This window comes from Acomys minous (genome assembly GCF_964271855.1).
Source record: "Acomys minous genome assembly, chromosome: 11".
Taxonomy (NCBI): domain Eukaryota; kingdom Metazoa; phylum Chordata; class Mammalia; order Rodentia; family Muridae; genus Acomys; species Acomys minous.
In genome coordinates this window covers 70957823-70976801 of record NC_140492.1, presented here as the reverse complement: position 1 = coordinate 70976801, position 18979 = coordinate 70957823, and the positions used below count along the sequence as shown (strand labels likewise).

Sequence of the window (18979 nt, the reverse complement as noted above, 5' to 3'; positions counted from 1 at the left end):
CTGTCCCTGGTGATAATTGAGGTGTTTACTCTTGAATGTCACTAGAGAAGAAACAGAACAGTAATGCTTTTTACATTTAGTGTTACTTATTTTTTATTTTTATTTTGTGTGTGAGTGTTTTGCCTGTGTGTCTGTGTTCCACGTGAATGCGTGGTGCCTGCTGACGCCAGAAAAGGCGTCAGATCCCCAGAACTAGAGTCACAGAGTTGAGAGCTTGCATGTGGGTGCTGGGGACCAAACTGGGTCCTCTGGAAAGGCAGTCCATGCTCTTACCCACGAGCCTTCCCTCACCCCCTGCCTTTTTATTTTTGAGCCAGTGTCTCACGATTTTGCCAAGCCGCCCTCAAGCTCGCACTCTTCCTGCCTCACCTTCCTGTGTTGTTCAAGTTTAGACACCGTCACTGTGTCCAGTTGCTTCTTACACTTTCATGTATTTGATTTTTAAAAATACATATCTTGTTTGTTTTGTTTTTGAGGCAGGGATGCCCTGGTCTAGAGCGTGCTGGGAGGAAAGGCAGGCACTAGAGAGCCAGTGAGGCAGCGAGGCCTGGTCACTGCCCACTGCCCTGGGCCTCAGAAACACGTCTCCTCCACGTTTATAGTCTCAGCGTTTCATATTAGCTAACAGTTGTCCCTTCCAAAGGGGCTTTTTTGAAACCCTTTGTTTCTTTTGTGAAATGGTTTGGGGGGTGAGGAGGCTGCTCAATGGTTAGGAACACTGGATACTCTTCGGAGCCCCCAGGTTCAGTGCTCAGGCTCACGTAGCTGCTCACAGCTGTTTGTAACGCTAGTTCTTGGGGATACAGCATCCTCTTCTGTCCTGCAGGTCCTGTGCACATGTGGCACACAGACTTAGAGTCAGAAAAACACCAATATGTGTAAAATAAGAAAATTAAAAAATAGGATGATTTAAGTGAAATAAGTAGCATTTTTGTGATTTGATTTTTTTTTCCTTCAAATTCCAGTGTTTAGGAAGCTGGGCGTGGTGGTGCATGCCTATAATCCCACTGCTCAGGGAGGCAGAGGCAGAGGCAGTTGGAGCTTTATAAATTCGAGGGCAGCCTGATCAACAACGCGAATTTAGGACAGCCAAGGCTACACAGAGAGGCCCTATCTCAGTTTTAAAAAAAAGGGGGGGGGGGCAACGCTTAGGCTGTCTATGAATTCAAGAGCAGCTTGGGATACATAATGAGGACCCCCCCCCCCCATTTCAGAACTAAATGAACAAAAACAAACAAACAAAAAACCCAATATTAAGATTTTTAGTGACTCTGGAAGGTGAGCCAAAGAGCTTTGACTCGCACTTTGTAAAAGTCATTTGTGTTTACCATCAAGTAGAAAAGTTCTCGTTTCTGGTTGTCTGATGAATACTTTGACAGAAGTACTTTTTAAGTCAGTTTTTGCTTTATTGTTAATAACACAGTGAAAGTTTTAGTGTGTGTCTAGTTAGGTTTTTTGTTTTGTTTTGATACAGGGTCTCACTATGTAGCCCTGTCTGACCTGTAAATTAGAGTCACCCACCTCAACCTCCCCAGTGCTGGAAGTAAAGCCATGCACCTATACGTAGCTTTTAAGAAGTCCTTTAAAAAAGGAAGAAGGGCATGCTTGGGGCTCACAGGTGGATCAGTGGATCAAAGCACTTGCCACAAAGGACTGGTGACCTGGACTCCACCCTGGAACACACAGAAATGTGGAAAGAACCACACTATACAGAGGTCATCCTCTGACCTCCACGTGCACTTGTGCCCCCAGGGAGGGAGGGAGGGAGGGAACAAATAATTCAGTCTATAAGTACAGGTAGGAGCTTCTAAAATTCTTAGATGTGCATGTGTCTTTTTAAGTATTCAGTTTGACTTTTAGCCTTGCATATATTTCTTGGATTTGTGCTTGGTGGAGTTTCCAGAGACTGCCTGGGTCTGATCTTGGAGGAGTCTACACTTGGCAGCCACGGTCCTCCTCCTATGGTGTCACCAGCTGGGGTTTGTCTTTGTCCTCAAGCAGCAGTGAAGACATTTTTACAGAACAGTGCCACCGTGTCTCACTAGATCCACTTTGTGCACACATAGTAGGACTGCAGTGTGACAGCACTTAACATCTAGCCAGTTCAGAGCCCCATCAGGTTCTAAATCGGTCACTGCTGCAGTGACAAGGACAATGGCTGCCCATCATTGCAGTAGTGTCCCCAGAGGTTTCTGTATCTTCCTCAACCTGACCTGTTTGTGAAAACGCACTGGGTGTTATGGGTTTCCGTATGCTGGATACTATTGGAACTGTGTTCTGGAGAGTGACATTTAAAGTTGTAAGTGTCTTCCTGTTGATTGTTCAGCCAGTTCCACCCCAAGTCATAAAACATAAACCTCTTTTCTCAACCTAAGGAAGCCTAAGAGTCTGCCTAGCAACCCCAGAGTGGTCTTTGACGTTTGTCCAAGCTGACGAGGAACAGGAATGGAGGCCGTGCCTCACATCTGTCTCTGGGTAGGAATGGGAGTTGAGAAGGTGCAGCTGCCCTCTCTGTTGCCTCTGTAGGAAACAGCTCTTGGCCAAACAAAGCCAGTCCTACAGACTGAGGAAAATCGCAGCTTCTCCTGCAGCTCGCTTGCCACAAATACTTTTTGCTTACCCTGGTAATTACAGTATGAATAGGTCTCAAGAAACAATTTTCCCAACCCTTCCAATCATTTTCGTAGAAAATCATGTTCCTACGATTTGAGACATTACCTTAAATATGTCTGCCAGTCTTTGATCTAATGCATAAGTATTTTTGTCAAGTGTATATAAGTGTGAAGAAAACTTTTCTAGAACTGTGTGTGTGTGCGCGCACACACACAAAATAATTTTTTCACCTTTATATGGACTCCTGGGATCAGACTCTGGTCATGAAGCTTACATGGCAAGTGTTTTACCTACCAAATCATCTTTCACGCCTGAAAACCAATTTTGTGATTATTTATTTTTAGGATTAATAAAAGTTTACTAAGGTTATTGAATATGGTATCATTATACAGAAGTCACTTACACATTAGAAAACATTTAAAAATCATATTTACACTAGCAATCAAAATATGTCCAGTAAATCAGACCAAAGACAGGCTAGCCCTTCAAGAATTTTTATGCTTCTTTTTTGTTGTTGTTGGTTTTTTTTTTTTCCAACACAAGAGTTCTCCCTGTAGCCTTGGCTGTCCCAACTTGCTTTGTAGACCAGGCTGGCCTTGAACTCATAGTGATCCACTTGCCTCTGCCTCCGTGAATGCTGTGATCAAAAGCGTGCGCCACCACGCCCTGTGGAATTTTTATTCTTTATTAAAAGACATAGAGCAGTATGTCAGGCTAACAGAAAAGAAGGCTTAGCATTGTGAATGCCCTTTCTCCCTAAATTAAAGCTGACCTGCAGATAGTCTAGTGAAAATCCCAACAAAACTCACGGAACTTACAGTCTAGTGCTTTTGCGTGGAAGAGCACAGTGTGAAGACTGACTGTTTGGACAGGGTGTGCTGCATCTTGTTTTCTGTAGCGCTGTGGATATCAGAGCCCTAGAGGCCATGCTCACAATTGTCATCAGAATCTAAGGGTGTCCCAGGCACTGGCCATGTTCACACCCCAGGGTGAGTGGTTTAGCTGTTGGAGGAGAAGAGAGTGGAGCCGCCTTCTTGGGAGCAGTGATCAGACACCAGAAGGGCCCGTCCTCTGCCTGCCTGAAACTGAATGGAAGGCTGAAGCTTCCTAAATGGCAGCTTATTTCTCCCACTTGATAAGAAAACAAGTTTGATTGATCTCTTTTAATTTGGGGTTAATAATCAGACAATAGATTTTAAGGGAATTAAGTAGGTACAGGGGCTAGTGGGAGCTCGAGAACAAGCAAGGATTAGAGACTGACTAGGTGTGACTGTTAGTAGTGACTGCTGGGATCTTAATCGTGTTTTAAACAGGGCCTCACTCATAGTTGTTAAGTTGGTTTTTGTGGGGGGGGGTTGTTTTTGTTTTCTTGTGGTTTTTTTGGTGTTGTTGGTTTTTAAATGTATTTTTGTGTTTTGCCTTCATGTGTGTGTGTGCACCATGTGTGGGCCCACAGAGGTCAGAAGAGGGTATCACATGCTCAGAACTGGAGGTACAGACTCTCGTGAGCTGTTCTGTGGGTACTGGGAATCAAACCCGAATCCTCTGGAAGAGGAGCTTTAGTTGCTGAGCCATCACTCTAGTCCCAGTTATTAGTTTTGAAGTTGTTATTATGATGATGATGATGATGTGTATACAAGCATCATTCTTGTATGTATGGACTTGTACATCATGGCACATGTGTGGAAGTCAGGATTTTTTTTAGGTGGGATCCTGGGATCAAATTTAGATCATCAGAATTTTGTGGCAAGTGCCTTCATCCACTGAGCTACTTCGCCAGCATAAATGGTTAGAGTTTTGAAGGAAGAATTCATCTCTCTCTCTTTCTTCTCCAGGTACATACCTCCAGATAAGCGGGAAGAAAATGACCAGTCAACCCATAAGTGGATGGTGTATGTCCGAGGGTCCCGCAGAGAGCCCAGCATTAATCACTTTGTCAAGAAAGTTTGGTTCTTTCTTCATCCTAGCTATAAACCAAATGACCTTGTGGAGGTTAGGTGAGCACACCTACGATTTACTGAATTCAAGAAAAGTGACTAGCTTTGTAATGTGCCCTAGAATGTTTGTACTGTTAGTAACTTGCTCGCTGCCTGCTCTTGGTCATTAGATAGCTTTAGCTGTGGTTTCTCTGCAGTGGTTTCACTAACTGGTGCTCTCAGCTCTTGTCATGTGGTCACTGGACTGTGTTGGTAGTCTTGAGGCACTGATGCATATAAAATATTATTGATAATTAAATCAGCAGTTTAATATCACACACACACTTTGGTGTTGGCTTTAGAAGGAGTGTCTTTCTCTTGTGGTTTCTGGACCATCTTTTCCTCTTCCCTAAAATCACCTTGTTCCAGAGCCTGGCTGTTGTGGTGCATACCTTTAACCCGGACACTGGGAGGCAGAGGCAGGTGGATCTCTGAATTTCAGGCCAGCCTAGTCTACAAAGTTCTAGAACAGCCAGAGCTACACAGAGAAACCCTGTCTCAAAACAAACAAACAAAATCCCGTTGCCACCCTGCTGCAGCCCAGAAGCCCTGCCCTCCTCCTCTGTGGTGGTTATCTATTACTTTCCCACGTGGGCATCTCTGAAAACCAGCTTTAGAACCTTGTTTACTGATGTTGCTCTTCACCACTAGAACCTTTTTACAGCTTCCCAGGGCCCCCCCCAGCTCCTCTCTCCTCCAGGCCCACCCCATCCTCATCTCCGCTGCCTAGGAACATCTGCCAAGCACAGCAACTGCAGTGAGATCAGGCACAAGCCCTCGCATCAAAACTGGGCAAGGCAACCCAGCAGGATTAAGAGAGTCCCAAGAGCAGGTGAGAGAGGCAGGAACACCCGACCTCCTGACCACGGAGTCTACCCCAAACACCAAGTTACACAACCATAACATTGCAGAGAACCTAGCACAGACCCGCTCAGGCTCTGTGAGTGTTATGTAGTCACTGTGAGCACCCGTGAGTCGTGTTCCCCTAGTGTCTTCAAGCTCTCTGGCTCCCACAGTTCCTCCTCCTCCTCTTCCTCTTCCTCCGGATTCCCTGAGCTCCATGGGGAGGGACCCAATTGAGACCTGCAGCCTGGGCTCTCCACCTAAGGTTTGGCTGTGAGTCTCTGCATCTACTCCCGCCGCTGATGCTGACTGGACTAGGCATGATCTATGAGTATAGCAGAACAGAACGTCATCCGCAATCATTTCAGTTTCTGTTTTTGTTTGGCTAGTCATGTTTGGTTCTACCCTAGGTCTCTGAGCTATCTAGTTCCTGGTTCCTGATCATTCAGGCAATGTCAAGAATGAGGTCACGCTTGTGTGGGCCTCAAATTAAACCAGTCAGTGGTTGGCTTCTGGTTTTTTAATTGATTTTTTTTTCTTTTTTCTTTTTTTTCCACTTTACATCCTGATTACAGCTCCCTCCCTCCTCTCCTCCTGGTTTCACCCTCCCACCCTCTTCTTCCCTTTCCTTCTCCCCTTATCCTCAGAAAAAGGTACCCTACCACTCCCCTGTAAGGTTAATCACTTTCATAAGTTCTGCATCATCATTGCCCCAGTACATTTTCCATGCAGGACAGATTGCACATTGAAGGTTTTGTGGCTGGGTTGATGTCTCCATCCTACCACTGGGGGCCTTGCCTGCTTATAGAAAATGGCTGCTTCAGGCTTAGAGTCTTCTATTACTAAGAGTTCTTGCTATGGTCACCCTCGTAGATTCCAGGAAGATTTCCCTGCACTAGGTTTCCAAATTCCAGTCGCCTCCCTTACTCTCTCCTTTCACCTTCCCTACACCACCACCACTGGCACCTCCTCCTCCTCCTCCTCCTAATGTCCACTGATAAGTGAGTACATACTTCTGAGTCTGGGCTACCTCACTCAGGATGACCCATTTGCCCTCAGATTGCATGGTGTCCTTGTTTTTTAATAGCTGAGTAATATTCTATAGTGTAAATGTACCTCATTTTCTTTTTCCATTCTTCAGTTGAGAAACGTCTAGGTTGTTTCCAGTTTCTGGCTATTAGGAATAAAGCCACTATGAACATAGTTGAACAAGTGTCCTTGTAGTAGAATAGAACATTATCCTGTGGGTATGTGCCCAGAGTGGTATAGCTGGGTCTTGAGGTAGAACTATTCCCAATTTCCTGAGAAACCACCAAGTTTATTTCCAAAGTGGCTGCACACATTGGCACTACTACCAGCAATGGAGGAGTGTTCCCCTTTCTCCACCTCCTCATCAGCATAATGTGTTGTCACCTGGGTTTGTTATCTTAGCCATTCTAACAGGTGTAAGATGGAATCTCAAAGTCATTTTGATTTGCATCCTGATGGCTAAGGATGTTGAACATTTCAAGTATTTCTTAGTCATTTGAGTTTTGTCTGTTGAAAATATTGTTTAGAGTTGTACTCCATTGTTTAAATTGGATTATTTTGTTTGTTGATATTTAGGTTCTTGAGTCCCCCCACCCCTCTCTCTGTGTGTGATATTAGCCCCCTGTCAAAGATGTGGAGTCAGTAAATAATCTTTTTCCGTTCTGTAGGCTGCTGTTTTGTCCTAAGACAGTGCCCTTTGCTTTACCGGTTCATGAGGTCCCATTTATTGTTGATCTTGGTGCTTGTGCTGCTCTAGTTCTGTGTAGGAAGTCGTCCATGTGTTCAAGGCATTTCCTTGTGTCAGGTTCAGTGTCCTGGTGTTATGTTGAGGTCTTTGTCCACTTAGACTTGAGTTTAGTGCAGGGTGATATACATGGATCTATTTGTAGTCTACATGTAGGCGTCCAGTGAGACCAGCACCACCTGCTGTAGGTGCTTTCCCTTGTCCACTGTGCGTTTCTAATGTCAGATGTCTGGATGTGTGGGATGAACCTGTCTGCTTAGACATTACCATGTAGCTGCTGCTTGAAATCAAGGATGGTGAGACCCCTGGACGTCCGTCCTTCCTTCCTTCTTTCCTTTCTTTCCTTCCTTCCTTCCTTCCTTCCTTTCTTCTTTGTTTTTCGAGACAGGGCCTAGACTCGCTTTATAGACCGGGCTGGCTTCAAACTCACAGAGATCCACCTGCCTCTGCCTCCCCAGTGCTGGGATTACATGCGTGCACCATGTTATTGTTCAGGATTGCATTAGCTATCCTGCATTTTTTATTTTTCCAAGTGAATTTGAGAATTGCCCTTTAAAGGTCTGTAAAGAATTGTGTTGGAATTTTGGTGGGAATTACACTGAATCTGTAGATTGCTTTTATAGATTGAACATTTTTACTATGTTAATCCTACCAGTCCATGAGCATGGGAGATCTTACCATCTTCTGATATCTTCTTAATTTCTTCCTTCAGAGACTTCAGGTTCTTGTCATACAGGTCTTTTACTTGCTTGATTAGAGTTACGTCAAGATATGTTGTTTGCCTAATTTCTTTTTCATTTATATACAGGAGAGCTATTGTGTTTTTTGAGTTAGTTTTGTATCTAGCCACTTTGTTGAAGGTGTTCTCTGGTAGAATTTTTGGGGTCACTTAGTATATTATCTGTGAGTATCTATACTTTGACTTCTTCCTTTCCAATTTGTATCCCCAAATCTCTTTAGCTGTCTTATTACTTTAGCTAGAACTTCAAGTACTATGTTGTGTAGATATGGAGACACTGGACAGCTTTGCTTTGTTCCTGATTTTAGTGGAATTGCTTTGAGTTTTTCTTCACTTAATTTGATTTTGGCTATATGTAGGTTTGCTGTATCTAGCCTTTATTATGTTTAGGTATGTGTCTTGTATCTCTGATCTCTCCAACTTTTACCATGAAGGGGTGTTTTTTTTTTTTGTCAAAGGCTTTTCACCTTCTAATGAGAGTATTGTGTGTTGTTTTTTTTCTTTCAGTTTATTTATATGGTGGATTACATTGACAGATTTTCATATGTTGAACCACTCCTGCATCTCAAGGATGAAGCCTCCATGGTTGTGGTGGATGATACTTTTTATATGTTTTTGGATTTGATTTTTGAGTATTTTATTGAGTATTTTTATATCTATGTTGTTAATTTTGTGTGATTTGGGTATCATCATGACTGGCTTCATAAAATGAGTTCGGCAATGTTTCTTTTGTTTGTGGAAAAATTTGAGGAGTATTGGCATTAGTTTTTGTTTTGTTTTGTTGGACAGTCCAGTAGAATTCTTCTATAAAACCATCTGGCCCTGGGTTGTTGTTGTTGTTTGATTGGGAGACTTTTGATGGCTGCTTCTACTTCCTTGGAGGTTATAGAATCTGTTTAAATTGTTTATCTGATTTTTTTTGTTTGTTTGTTTTTGTTTTTGTTTTTCAGAAACAGGGTTTCTCTGTGAAGTCTTGGCTGTCCTGGACTCGGTTTATAGACGAGGCTGGCCTCGAACTCACAGCGATCTGCCTGCCTCTGCCTCCCGAGTGCTGGGATTAAAGCCGTGTGCCACCACGCCTGGCTGTTTATCTGATCTTGATTAAACTTTGATAAATGTTATCTCTTAAGAAAATTATCTGTTTCTTCTAGATTTTCCTATTTTGTGCAGTATAAATTTTTAAAGTATGACCTAATGATTCTTTGGATTTCCCCAGTGTCTCTTAGTATATCCTCCTTTTTCATTTCTGATTCTGTTAATTTGGATATTCTCTCTCCATCTTTTTATTGGGATAAAGATTTGTCTATCTTGTTGATTTTGCCCCCCACCCCACCCCAAAATGAACCAACTCTTTGTTTCATTAATTTTGTGTATTCCTCCCTTTGTTTCTATTTTGTTGATTATTTCTTGCCTTATATTCTTCTTGTTTGTGGACACTTTTTTTCTAGAGTGCTGTTAGGTCGCTAAGTGCCTTATGTAGGCACTTAGCGCTGTGAACTTTTCTCTTACCACTGTTTTTATTGTGTCCCATAAGTTTGGGTCTGTTTTATATTTTCATTGAATTCTGGACAGTCTTTTCATTCCTTTTTTATTTCTGTCTTGACCCAGTTTTCATTCAGTAGACAGTTGTTCAGTTTCCATGAGTTTTTAAGCATTTCATTGTTTCTGTTGTTGAAATCCAGCTTTAATCCATGGTGGTCTGATAGGATGCAGGGGCTTATTTCAATTTTATTTTATCTGTTGAGACTTGGTTTGTGACAAGTATACAGTCAGTTTTAGAGAATGTTCTACGAGGTGCTGAGACGAAGGTAGATTCTTTTGAGTTTGTGTGAAATGTTTCTGGGTTTTGGGTTTTAACGTCTCTTAGCTCTATTATTACTCCGTTTAGTTACTGTATGGATGGCCTGTCTTTTGCTGAGTGGGGAATTCAAGTCTCCCAGGATAAAAGTGTGAGGGTCAGCATATGACTTAAGCTTTAGTAATATTTCTTTTTCAAACATGAGTGCCCTTTTGTTTCGACCATAAGTGTTAAGAATTTAAACACCCTCATGAAAATTTCCTTTGAGTATTAAATGTTTTTCCCTATCTCTTGATTAGTTTTAATTTGAAGTCTATTTTGTTAGATATTGGAATGGCCATACCAGCTTATTTCTTAGGTCCAATTGTTTGGAAAATCTTTTTCCAAACCTGTACTCTGAGGTAATGCCTGTCTGTGATGCTGAGGTGTGTTTCTTGTGTGCAGCAGAAGAATGGAGCCTGTTCCTGCATCCGTTCTGTAGCCTGTGTCTTCCCATAGGGCATGGAGTCCACTGATCAATGGCCAATGACCATCAATTTCTGTTCTTTTGTTGTTGGTATGTCTGTAAGAGTGTGGGAATGTGTGAAGGTGCGTGCATGTGAGTGTGTCTCCCTTCTTCTTGTTGGTGTGAGATTATTTTCTGTGTTTTTGTGGGTTGGAGTTTTCATCTAGTACCTTCTGCAAGGCTGGATTTGTAGATAGATAATGTTTAGATTTGACTTTATTGTGGAATATCTTGTTTTCTTTAGGGTGATTGAAAGTTTTGCTGGGTATAGTAGTCAGAACTGGCATCTGTGGTCTCTTACAGTCTGTAACACTTCTGCCCAGGCCCTTCTGGCTTTTAGAATCTCCATTGAGAAGTTGGATGTAATTCTAATAGATCTGTCTTATATGCTACTTGCTCTTTTCCCCTTCCAGCTTTTAATATTACTTGTTTGTTCCATATGTTTATTGTTTTGATTATTATGCAACCAGAGAACTTTCTTTTCTGGCCCAATCTATTTGGTGTTTTGTAACCTTCTTGTACCTTTATGGGCATGTCCTTTTTTAGGTTATAAAAATTTGTTTCTACATGAATACACAAAAGCTTTTTTTAAAGTGCTAAAAAATATTGGCTGGGGGATTGAAGATGTGCACTTTGAGCTCCTTGGTGTTTGGGCCTCTTACTAATAGCAGCTTCCTCAAGGTCTAATGTGGTTCCTAGAACTAGTAAACACTCACTTCATGTTTGATGCAGAGTGAGTTGCTGAGTTTGTGAGGTGGGCCATTCCACTATAACTCTGCTTGCTGGAGACTTTTAAATTATGGTGAGCAGAGGCCTAAGTTTCTGTGAGTTTGTTTTTTGCTTTTTGTTTTTTCCAGGGGTAGGAGTTGATAGAGGGCCTTGCTATATAGCCCTGACTGGCCTGGAGCTCTGTTCTAGACTGTCCTCTTATCTCAGCCTCCAGTGTGCTGAGATGGCAGGTGTGCACTTCTTCTAACTGCTGGAAAGTAAATTCTTCTGTGCCTTTGGTACCGGTCTGCTAGATTTCAAATACTGGCAAGAAGCTCGAGTCTCTTTCATTGTCCTTACTTGAGGGTACACTTATTTCAGCTCTCATTCTTGTCAGTAGGTATAGCCCCTGGCACACTGCAGCTTAGCTCTACTCCTAAACATTCTTCTAAGACATAGCGTAACATTCCAGGTAAGTTAGAACGTAAAGTGCGGTAATAAAGTTAGCCTGTGTCTTGCATTTAGTTATAACTTAGAATCTTCTCTATGGTTCTGCAAAGCTGGTTTGTACCTAGTATCAGAATTAATTATTTTGTTTGTTTGTTTTATTTTTATTTTTTGAGACAGGGTTTCTCTGTGTAGCCCTCGCTTTCCTGGACTCACTTTGTAGACCAGGCTGGCCTCGAACTCACAGAGATCCACCTGCCTCTGCCTCCCGAGTACTGGGATTAAAGGCGTGCGCCACCACGCCCCCCCATTGTTATAATTAATTTGATGTAATTTGATGCAGCCTTTTGGGATGTTCAGTTTATTTATTTATTTTTAATCAAAGTGCAGGTGTGTTTCTTATGATGGCTGAATCTTCTCGGCACTGCACATAACTAGATGAAGAGTGCGGGTCTCTTCTCCTATAGAAGCTGCTTTCTTATTTCACTCACTTGTCACGATTGTCCTTGGCCGTCTTCCTAAGAGCTGTGAGAGTGAACTTTATAGGCTAGTCACTAAGTGTATGTTGGATTCTGGGCTTTGTGTGGCGAACACTTGGTCCCTGCCTTTGGCGAGTGAGATGGACTATCCCTGTCCTGGGTGTGTGTGAGACACCAGTCTGACAGCAGCTTACCATACTCTTGAGCATCTGGGTCGTGAGGAGATCTGCCACTGTGGCCACTAGAACTAGCACGGTGATTGAGAGCATGGCCTCTGTAGCCTAGAGCTTGAGTTTGAATTCTGCTTTTACTGCTTGCTTGCTTGCTTGCTTGCTGTATGGCCTTGCAAGGTAGTTATGCAGTCGAACTGTGCCTCAGGATGGTGCTTAGTGAGGCTAAGTTAATAGATGCAAAGGTTTATAACAACATTTGCATTAAGGTTTACCACCATCACCATGGAGTCAAAAGTGTTCATCCTAGGAAGACCTCGGGGTAGCATTTTAGCTCTTTTGAAGGTCTTCCATGTAGAGGAATAACTTATTTATTCTTTATTTTTTATTTTTTATTAATTTATTCTTGTAACATCTCAGTGGTTATCCCATCCCTTGTATCCTCCCATTCTTCCCTCCGTCCCATTTTCCCCTTATTCCCCTCCCCTCTGACTGTTCCTGAGGGGGACCTCCTCCCCCTGTATATGCTCATAGGGTATCAAGTCTCTTCTTGGTAACCTGCTGTCCTTCCTCTGAGTGCCACCAGTTCTCCCCCCCCCACCCAGGGGACATGGTCAAATAGGAGGCACCAGAGTTCGTGTGAAAGTCATACCCTACTTTCCACTCAACTATGGAGAATGTTCTGTCCATTGGCTAGATCTGGGTAGGGGTTTAAAGTTTACCGCCTGTATTGTCTTTGGCTGGTGCTTTAGTTTGAGCGGGACCCCTGGGCCCAACTTATTTATTCTTTATCGTTCTAAATCTAGAACGTTCACGAAGCAGATAGACCTGACTGGCATTTAACTCAGCGCTCTGCCCCGGCCTCCCAGTGCTTCGTTTACTTGAGCTGTGCCCAGCTGAAGCTTTCACTAAGTAGTCATCTTGAGTCGCTGAAAAAATGGCTTGGCCACTGCTTGTGGGTTTTTCTTGGTTGTCAGTATGTTTCAATAGAATGGATGTAAACCTGTAGTGCCTAGTGTTAAAGCCATGGAGGTGACTACAGGCTGAGAGTACAAATGTAAGGCAGAGACAGAACCAGACTCGGAAAGTTGTCAGTGTATTGTCTCCATCCCCAGGTCTTGGCAAACACCTGGCGCCTGAAGGATGGCTCGTTTTGCTGTAGTCTGGCACAAAGAGCAGCTACATAGTAGCTTGCTAAAAGTGGAACCACTGCTCAGATGCAGAGGGCTGACAGGGAGCCTCTGCTCAGATGTAGAGGGCTCATGGGGAGCCACTGCTCAGATGCAGAGGGCTGACGGGGAGCCACTGCTCAGATGTAGAGGGCTCATAGGGAGCCACTGCTCAGATGCAGAGGGCTGACAGGGAGCCACTGCTCAGATGCAGAGGGCTGACAGGGAGCCACTGCTCAGATGCAGAGGGCTGACAGGGAGCCTCTGCTCAGATGTAGAGGGCTCATGGGGAGCCACTGCTCAGATGCAGAGGGCTGACAGGGAGCCACTGCTCAGATGCAGAGGGCTGACAGGGAGCCACTGCTCAGATGTAGAGGGCTCATGGGGAGCCACTGCTCAGATGCAGAGGGCTGACAGGGAGCCACTGCTCAGATGCAGAGGGCTGACATCGCTGTACTTGGTGTGGTTATTTTCTATGCTTTCCAGGTTGCTCCTGAGTTCAGGGCTTTTCCTGTCTCCCATGCTCAGTTTCTGGATCTGCTTGTTAATTCCCGTCTGTTAGGCTCCTCTCAGGTTGTGTTCTGAGACACTGATGTAACTGAATTCATATCTCAGTTTCCCAGAAGCTTATCTAGGGAGAGTGCCTTTCTGCCCAATCTCAGCATCTTAATACAGTCTGACTTCGATTCACAGCCGTTTCAACTTACAAACTCATTAACTTAAGTATATAGTCTGAATACTTCAAGACTGCACAATTACTTTTCTAAATGTTTTTATTATGGAAAATTCCATATGTACACAGAAGCAAAGAGTATAATGAACCTTCATGCACCCAAAGTGATTAGTAACACTTGGCCAGCCGCATTCATTCATTTCCCTTCTTTCTTCATAAATTATATTGGGACTGAATATTCTTTTGTCGGGTTAGCATTTGGATACACACTCCTGCGCCCTAACATCACAGCCCCTATGTAGGGAAGGGCATATTGTGAGCAGCTTGCTTGCTTTTTAAGAGAGCACCCAACTAACTTACCACTTTAAGATTAAATGTGATGTTGATTTTTGTTTGGTTCGTTTTTTGGTTTGGGATGTACATCTTGCATCCTGTGCCTGTCAGCTGCCAGTCAGGCTTCTGCCTTTGTAGTGTGACATTTTCAAACAGTTCTACTTAAGAAATACCTTGGAATGGTTCAGACTTAGTTGTGAGCTATGGTCATTGGGAACAGAAGGGTTAGTGTAGACTTGGATTACAGTGCTATTAGCATGTGTGTGTGAGAGTTAACATGCGGATTTAGTGGCTTGTGATCTTGGGAAGATGTGAACTTTTGTTTTGTCTCTTAGGAAAACTTTTTTAGAATGAGAGTATACACTTGGGTGAATGTGTAAAATTTCTGCTTTTCCCTAGAGAGCCCCCTTTTCATCTGACTAGAAGAGGTTGGGGTGAGTTTCCCGTCAGAGTGCAAGTTCACTTTAAGGACAGCCAGAACAAGCGGATAGACATCATACACAACCTGAAGGTACTGTGCAGTGCGCTGCCGCCTACAAACAGTGTTTGCATCGCCTACCTTGGCCCGAGCTTGGAGGCTGTGATGCCTTCTGCTGCAGCTGCCATCTCCTCAACTCGGGGGAGGAAATGAACCCTGAGGACACAAAAGACTTCAATTCTCTATCAAGCACATGACTGATGTGTTGCTTGAGAACCTGTTACTCTAGTCTTCGTTTATTTTATATTATGTGAGGCAAATACTTTGTGTTGTTCAATCCCTAACACTGCAAATACAAGCATCACACAAAACACCACATAAAGATGAAGAGAAGAGAGCATGTTTGGACAGTAGTAGTTCACACGTTGGTAAGAGTTTTGAATTGAGCATCCTTCATTAGTCTACCAGTTTAGACCAGTGGCTACCCATGAAGCACTTATAGTTCATATTTATTAAATATTTCCCATACAAAGAAGAAACTACTGTTCTAGTACATCAAAGGCAGAGCATTAACACTGCATACAGAAAAGTCTGCCATGTACAAGCTCTATAGTAAAGCACTAGATTCAATCCCCAGCACCAATTAAAAATAAAAGTAAGTTTTTAGCATTGTGAGGTAGTGCAGCAGTAGTAGCCCCTGACTAGCATGGGCAAGAAATTCTCTGCACCACATAGAAAAAAGTCACCCATGATTTTTTAAAGATTAAAAAAAACCTAAAACAAGAAATAATACCAAAATGTTGGATTATTGAAATAATGACATTGTGGCTAGTTTTTCTGCTCCTTTTTGTTGGTTTTGTTTTTTAAATTTTTTTTGCAATTACATAATCAATACATATAACTATTCAGTTGGAAGGCTATCATGTTTAAAGTTCCTCTTGGCACTCTTTACACTATAGGCTGTGACATTTATATGTGATTTGGTTTTAATAGTATGCTTTCCCAAGTCACCCTTCAGTGTGACGATCACCAGTGGCTCCCAAGATTGAACTAACCAAATTGAATGCATCGGAGTTTTCTTCTTCATTGCACCTTTGTTGTGCAAATGTAACTATTTCAGTTCCTTCTCCTGATACAGACAGCACTGTTTGTTTCTATTTCTGTGGTCTTGAGGTTAGAGAACAGAAAATGGTTAGCTTTACAGCACTCCGGGTGGGCTCCGCCCAGAAGGGCTGGCACTGCCCTGCCCTGGCCTTTTTACACATGACTGCTTTGTCTCCATGATGTATGTGCACCACATGCTTGCCTAGCTTCCACAGAGACCAGAAAAGGGCACAGGATCCCTGGAGACTGGAGTTACAGAGAGTTGCAAGCCACTGTGGGGGTGTGGGGAACAGCACCCAAGTCCTTTACAAGAGCGGCCAGCACTCTTCACCAATGAGCCTGCTCCCTGGCTACAGTTTGTGCACGTGAGTGCAGTTGTCCATGGAGGCCAGGGATGCGGGATCCCCTGGAGCTGGAGTCGTGAGTGCTTGTGAGTTGTCTGGAAGTCACGCTCAAGTCCTCTGCAGGAGCACTCTTAACTGTTCTTGTCTTAACGTCAGAGCCGTTTCTCTAGCCCTAGTAAAGAACTCTCAGCATCTTTGCTAGAAGCATGTCTTTGCTATTTTGTTGTATAATTAGCCTGATCCTAGACTCAGTTGCGGCCCAGAGAAGGAAAGCGGGCAGAGTCTGGTCTCCCCTGCCCCGGCACTGAGGAGCCTGGTACAGACCTGTTCTCAGTAGGGCGTCTGTCAGTAGCTGTAAGACTGCGGTGAAAGTCACTTCATCGGTTCTTAGCTTAACTACAACAACAAAGGCTTAACTAAAACAACAAATAGAGAGAGTGGCTTCTGTCTAGAGGATAGGTAGAGACAGATATAACCTAACGTTGGTTGTCCTTGTCTTTGAGCAGCTGTCGTCCTCACTAAGAACTTAAATTTTAAACCTCTACGACGTCAGGATCCAGAGAGCCTAGTCTTGCTGCCCAAGCCATAGAACCTGCAGCATCATTTGTTTTCCCCCAGGAATCCAACTCCTACTGAGACACTGAGTCTGGGTAGATCCAGACAGAGCCTGCAGCACTGTTTCCCTCCACAGATGCCCACAGGCCTCCTACTGAGACATTGAGACTCTAGCTAGCGTACCCCAGGCTCTCTCACCAGGAGATATGGTTCATATCAAAGCAGGTGTTAGTTAATGCTCATACATGGTGTCCTGTCCCACTTCCTGTGCCCCTCCAGAGAGCCCAGGTACAGGCCTGTGCTACGAGGCCACCCTGTCCTCAGGAAGAAAAAAAAGAGGCTGTCATTTCTACATGGGCCTAGATTCCACCTTTCCATGCCCCGACCATGCTGCTGTCCCCAGTGCCCAGGCGTGACCTGTCAGCCTGTTGCTCTGTCCGTGGTATCAGTAGCTTTTCTGATTCTGTCTTAGTGTCCCCTTGAAGCTACAGCTGAACTCTCTCACTGCCATTGCTTGTGTTACTGCTTTTAATCTTCAGAGCACCAAAATATGGTGGACGGAGTTGCCTTGGCAGGTGGGCCCCTCCGCAGCTTCCGCACTGTCCTGTCTCTCAGAAACCCTTAACCCCATGCTTACTTCTCCCCAGCCAGCTTCATTTGTCCCTGTTTATCTTTTGTTTTTCTGCCCAACTTACTGGTTTTTCTTTTTGTCTTACTGTACAGTATTTAGACTGGTAAAGTGTCAAAAATTATTTTTTCAGTGTGGGACATGTTGAGATGCTACAGTAACGAGAATTTTGATGTAGTTGTAAACTCCAGTTAGTAACAGCATTCCCTCAGTTTATATCCCTTGCCTTAGAAATGAATCTTTTGTGGTGCTAATGTATTTGCAGTATTTAACGTTGGCTGTACTTTTCAGTTTCCATTCATAATTGTGCTTTGTGTCTGTGCACTGTGCAGTTGATCATAGCACTGCACATGCATTCCTGTGGCTGTCATTTGAAATATTTTCACGCAACTTTTATAAACTCACATAGTACCTTAAAATTTCATGTGATGTGATTTAGTGAAGCCTCATTTTCAGATTGTCCTTAGAATTTGTTTTGTTTTGGTTTGTTTTTTTGAGACAGGGTTTATGTAGCCGTAGCTGTCCTGAACTCTGAACTTCGTTGACCAGGCTGGCCTCGAACTCAGTGATCCTCCTGCCTCTGCCTCCCTAGTGCTGGGATAAAATGCATGCACCACCATGCCTGGCTAGAATGGATTTTTAAAGTGCACAATTCATAACTATATAATTGGGTTTGGCTTTACTCAAAAAAGCTGTTCCTAGAATATTGAGGATCAGCTTGTGGTGAATTGGTGTTAGGTAGGTTCATGAACAAAGTGAAAAACCTAACATTTCCCCTTTATCTTTGAATAGCTGGATAGAACCTACACTGGCTTACAGACCCTGGGTGCGGAGACGGTAGGTACCATTCCTCAGCCCTGTATGGGACAAGGTGGGGTGTCTGTGTGTGCGTGCGTGCGCTAGACTCAGCTCATGTGTGAGGTATAGGGCCTCACCCTGCAGCCTCAGCTCACCTCAAACCCAGACTTCTTACCTCAGCCTCTTGAGCTAGGGTTACAGGCATTTAAAAACAACAGAAATGAGTCTTGCTCATTTTTAAAGTTGATTTCTCTGCTGCCCCTTCCATTGTGTGTGAGGTTTTTTTTTTTTATTGTGGTTTAAAACATGACAAAATTTTTAGGATATGAAGCATATCCAGCATGCAGCTCATCTCCTAAGCTTTTCTCATCTGGCAAGTCCGTATCTGTTAAGTTGCTCCCGCCACTCGCCTTTTTGTCTATATGAACTTGCCTCCTTCATATGATTGGCATCAGAATATTTGGCTAATATTCTCAGGGTTCATCCATGTTGGAGGAAGCGTTAGAATCCATCTCCCCTTTTAAGATTTACAGATTACACATGCCTGTAATCACAGCACTCAGGAGGCCAGGCCAGGCAGATCTATGAGTTCAAGGCCAGCCTGGTCTACAGAGTGAGTCCAGGAAAGCCAGGGCTACACAGAGAAACCCTGTGCTTACCTTTCTCCACCGCATGTGTGCCTCGTGGCCATGGAGGCCAGAGTAGGGTGCTGATCCCCTGGGACTGAAATGAAAGGTAGTTGTGAAGCCAGTATGTGGGTGCTGAACCCAGCTCCTGTGCAAGAGCAACAAGTGCTCTTATTTTTTGCCTTTTAAGACATACTTTACTTTTAATCATTTGTACGTGCTTCTGAGTATATGCCACATGTGTGCATGGGTTCCTGCAGAAGCCAGGTTTGATCCCCT

At 43.6% G+C, this 18979-nt stretch overlaps 1 protein-coding gene across 4 annotated transcripts in view; it reads left to right on the top strand.

The window, feature by feature from the left end:
• Positions 1-18979, top strand: part of YEATS2 (YEATS domain containing 2) — a 97867-nt gene that overhangs the window by 27318 nt on the left and 51570 nt on the right. For all 4 annotated transcript variants that reach the window (XM_084802416.1, XM_084802417.1, XM_084802415.1 and 1 more), the window contains exons 7-9: positions 4449-4610; positions 14627-14738; positions 18069-18113. In XM_084802416.1, the coding sequence (XP_084658542.1) occupies positions 4449-4610; positions 14627-14738; positions 18069-18113 (319 nt within the window). The remainder of the gene's footprint in view (positions 1-4448; positions 4611-14626; positions 14739-18068; positions 18114-18979) is intronic.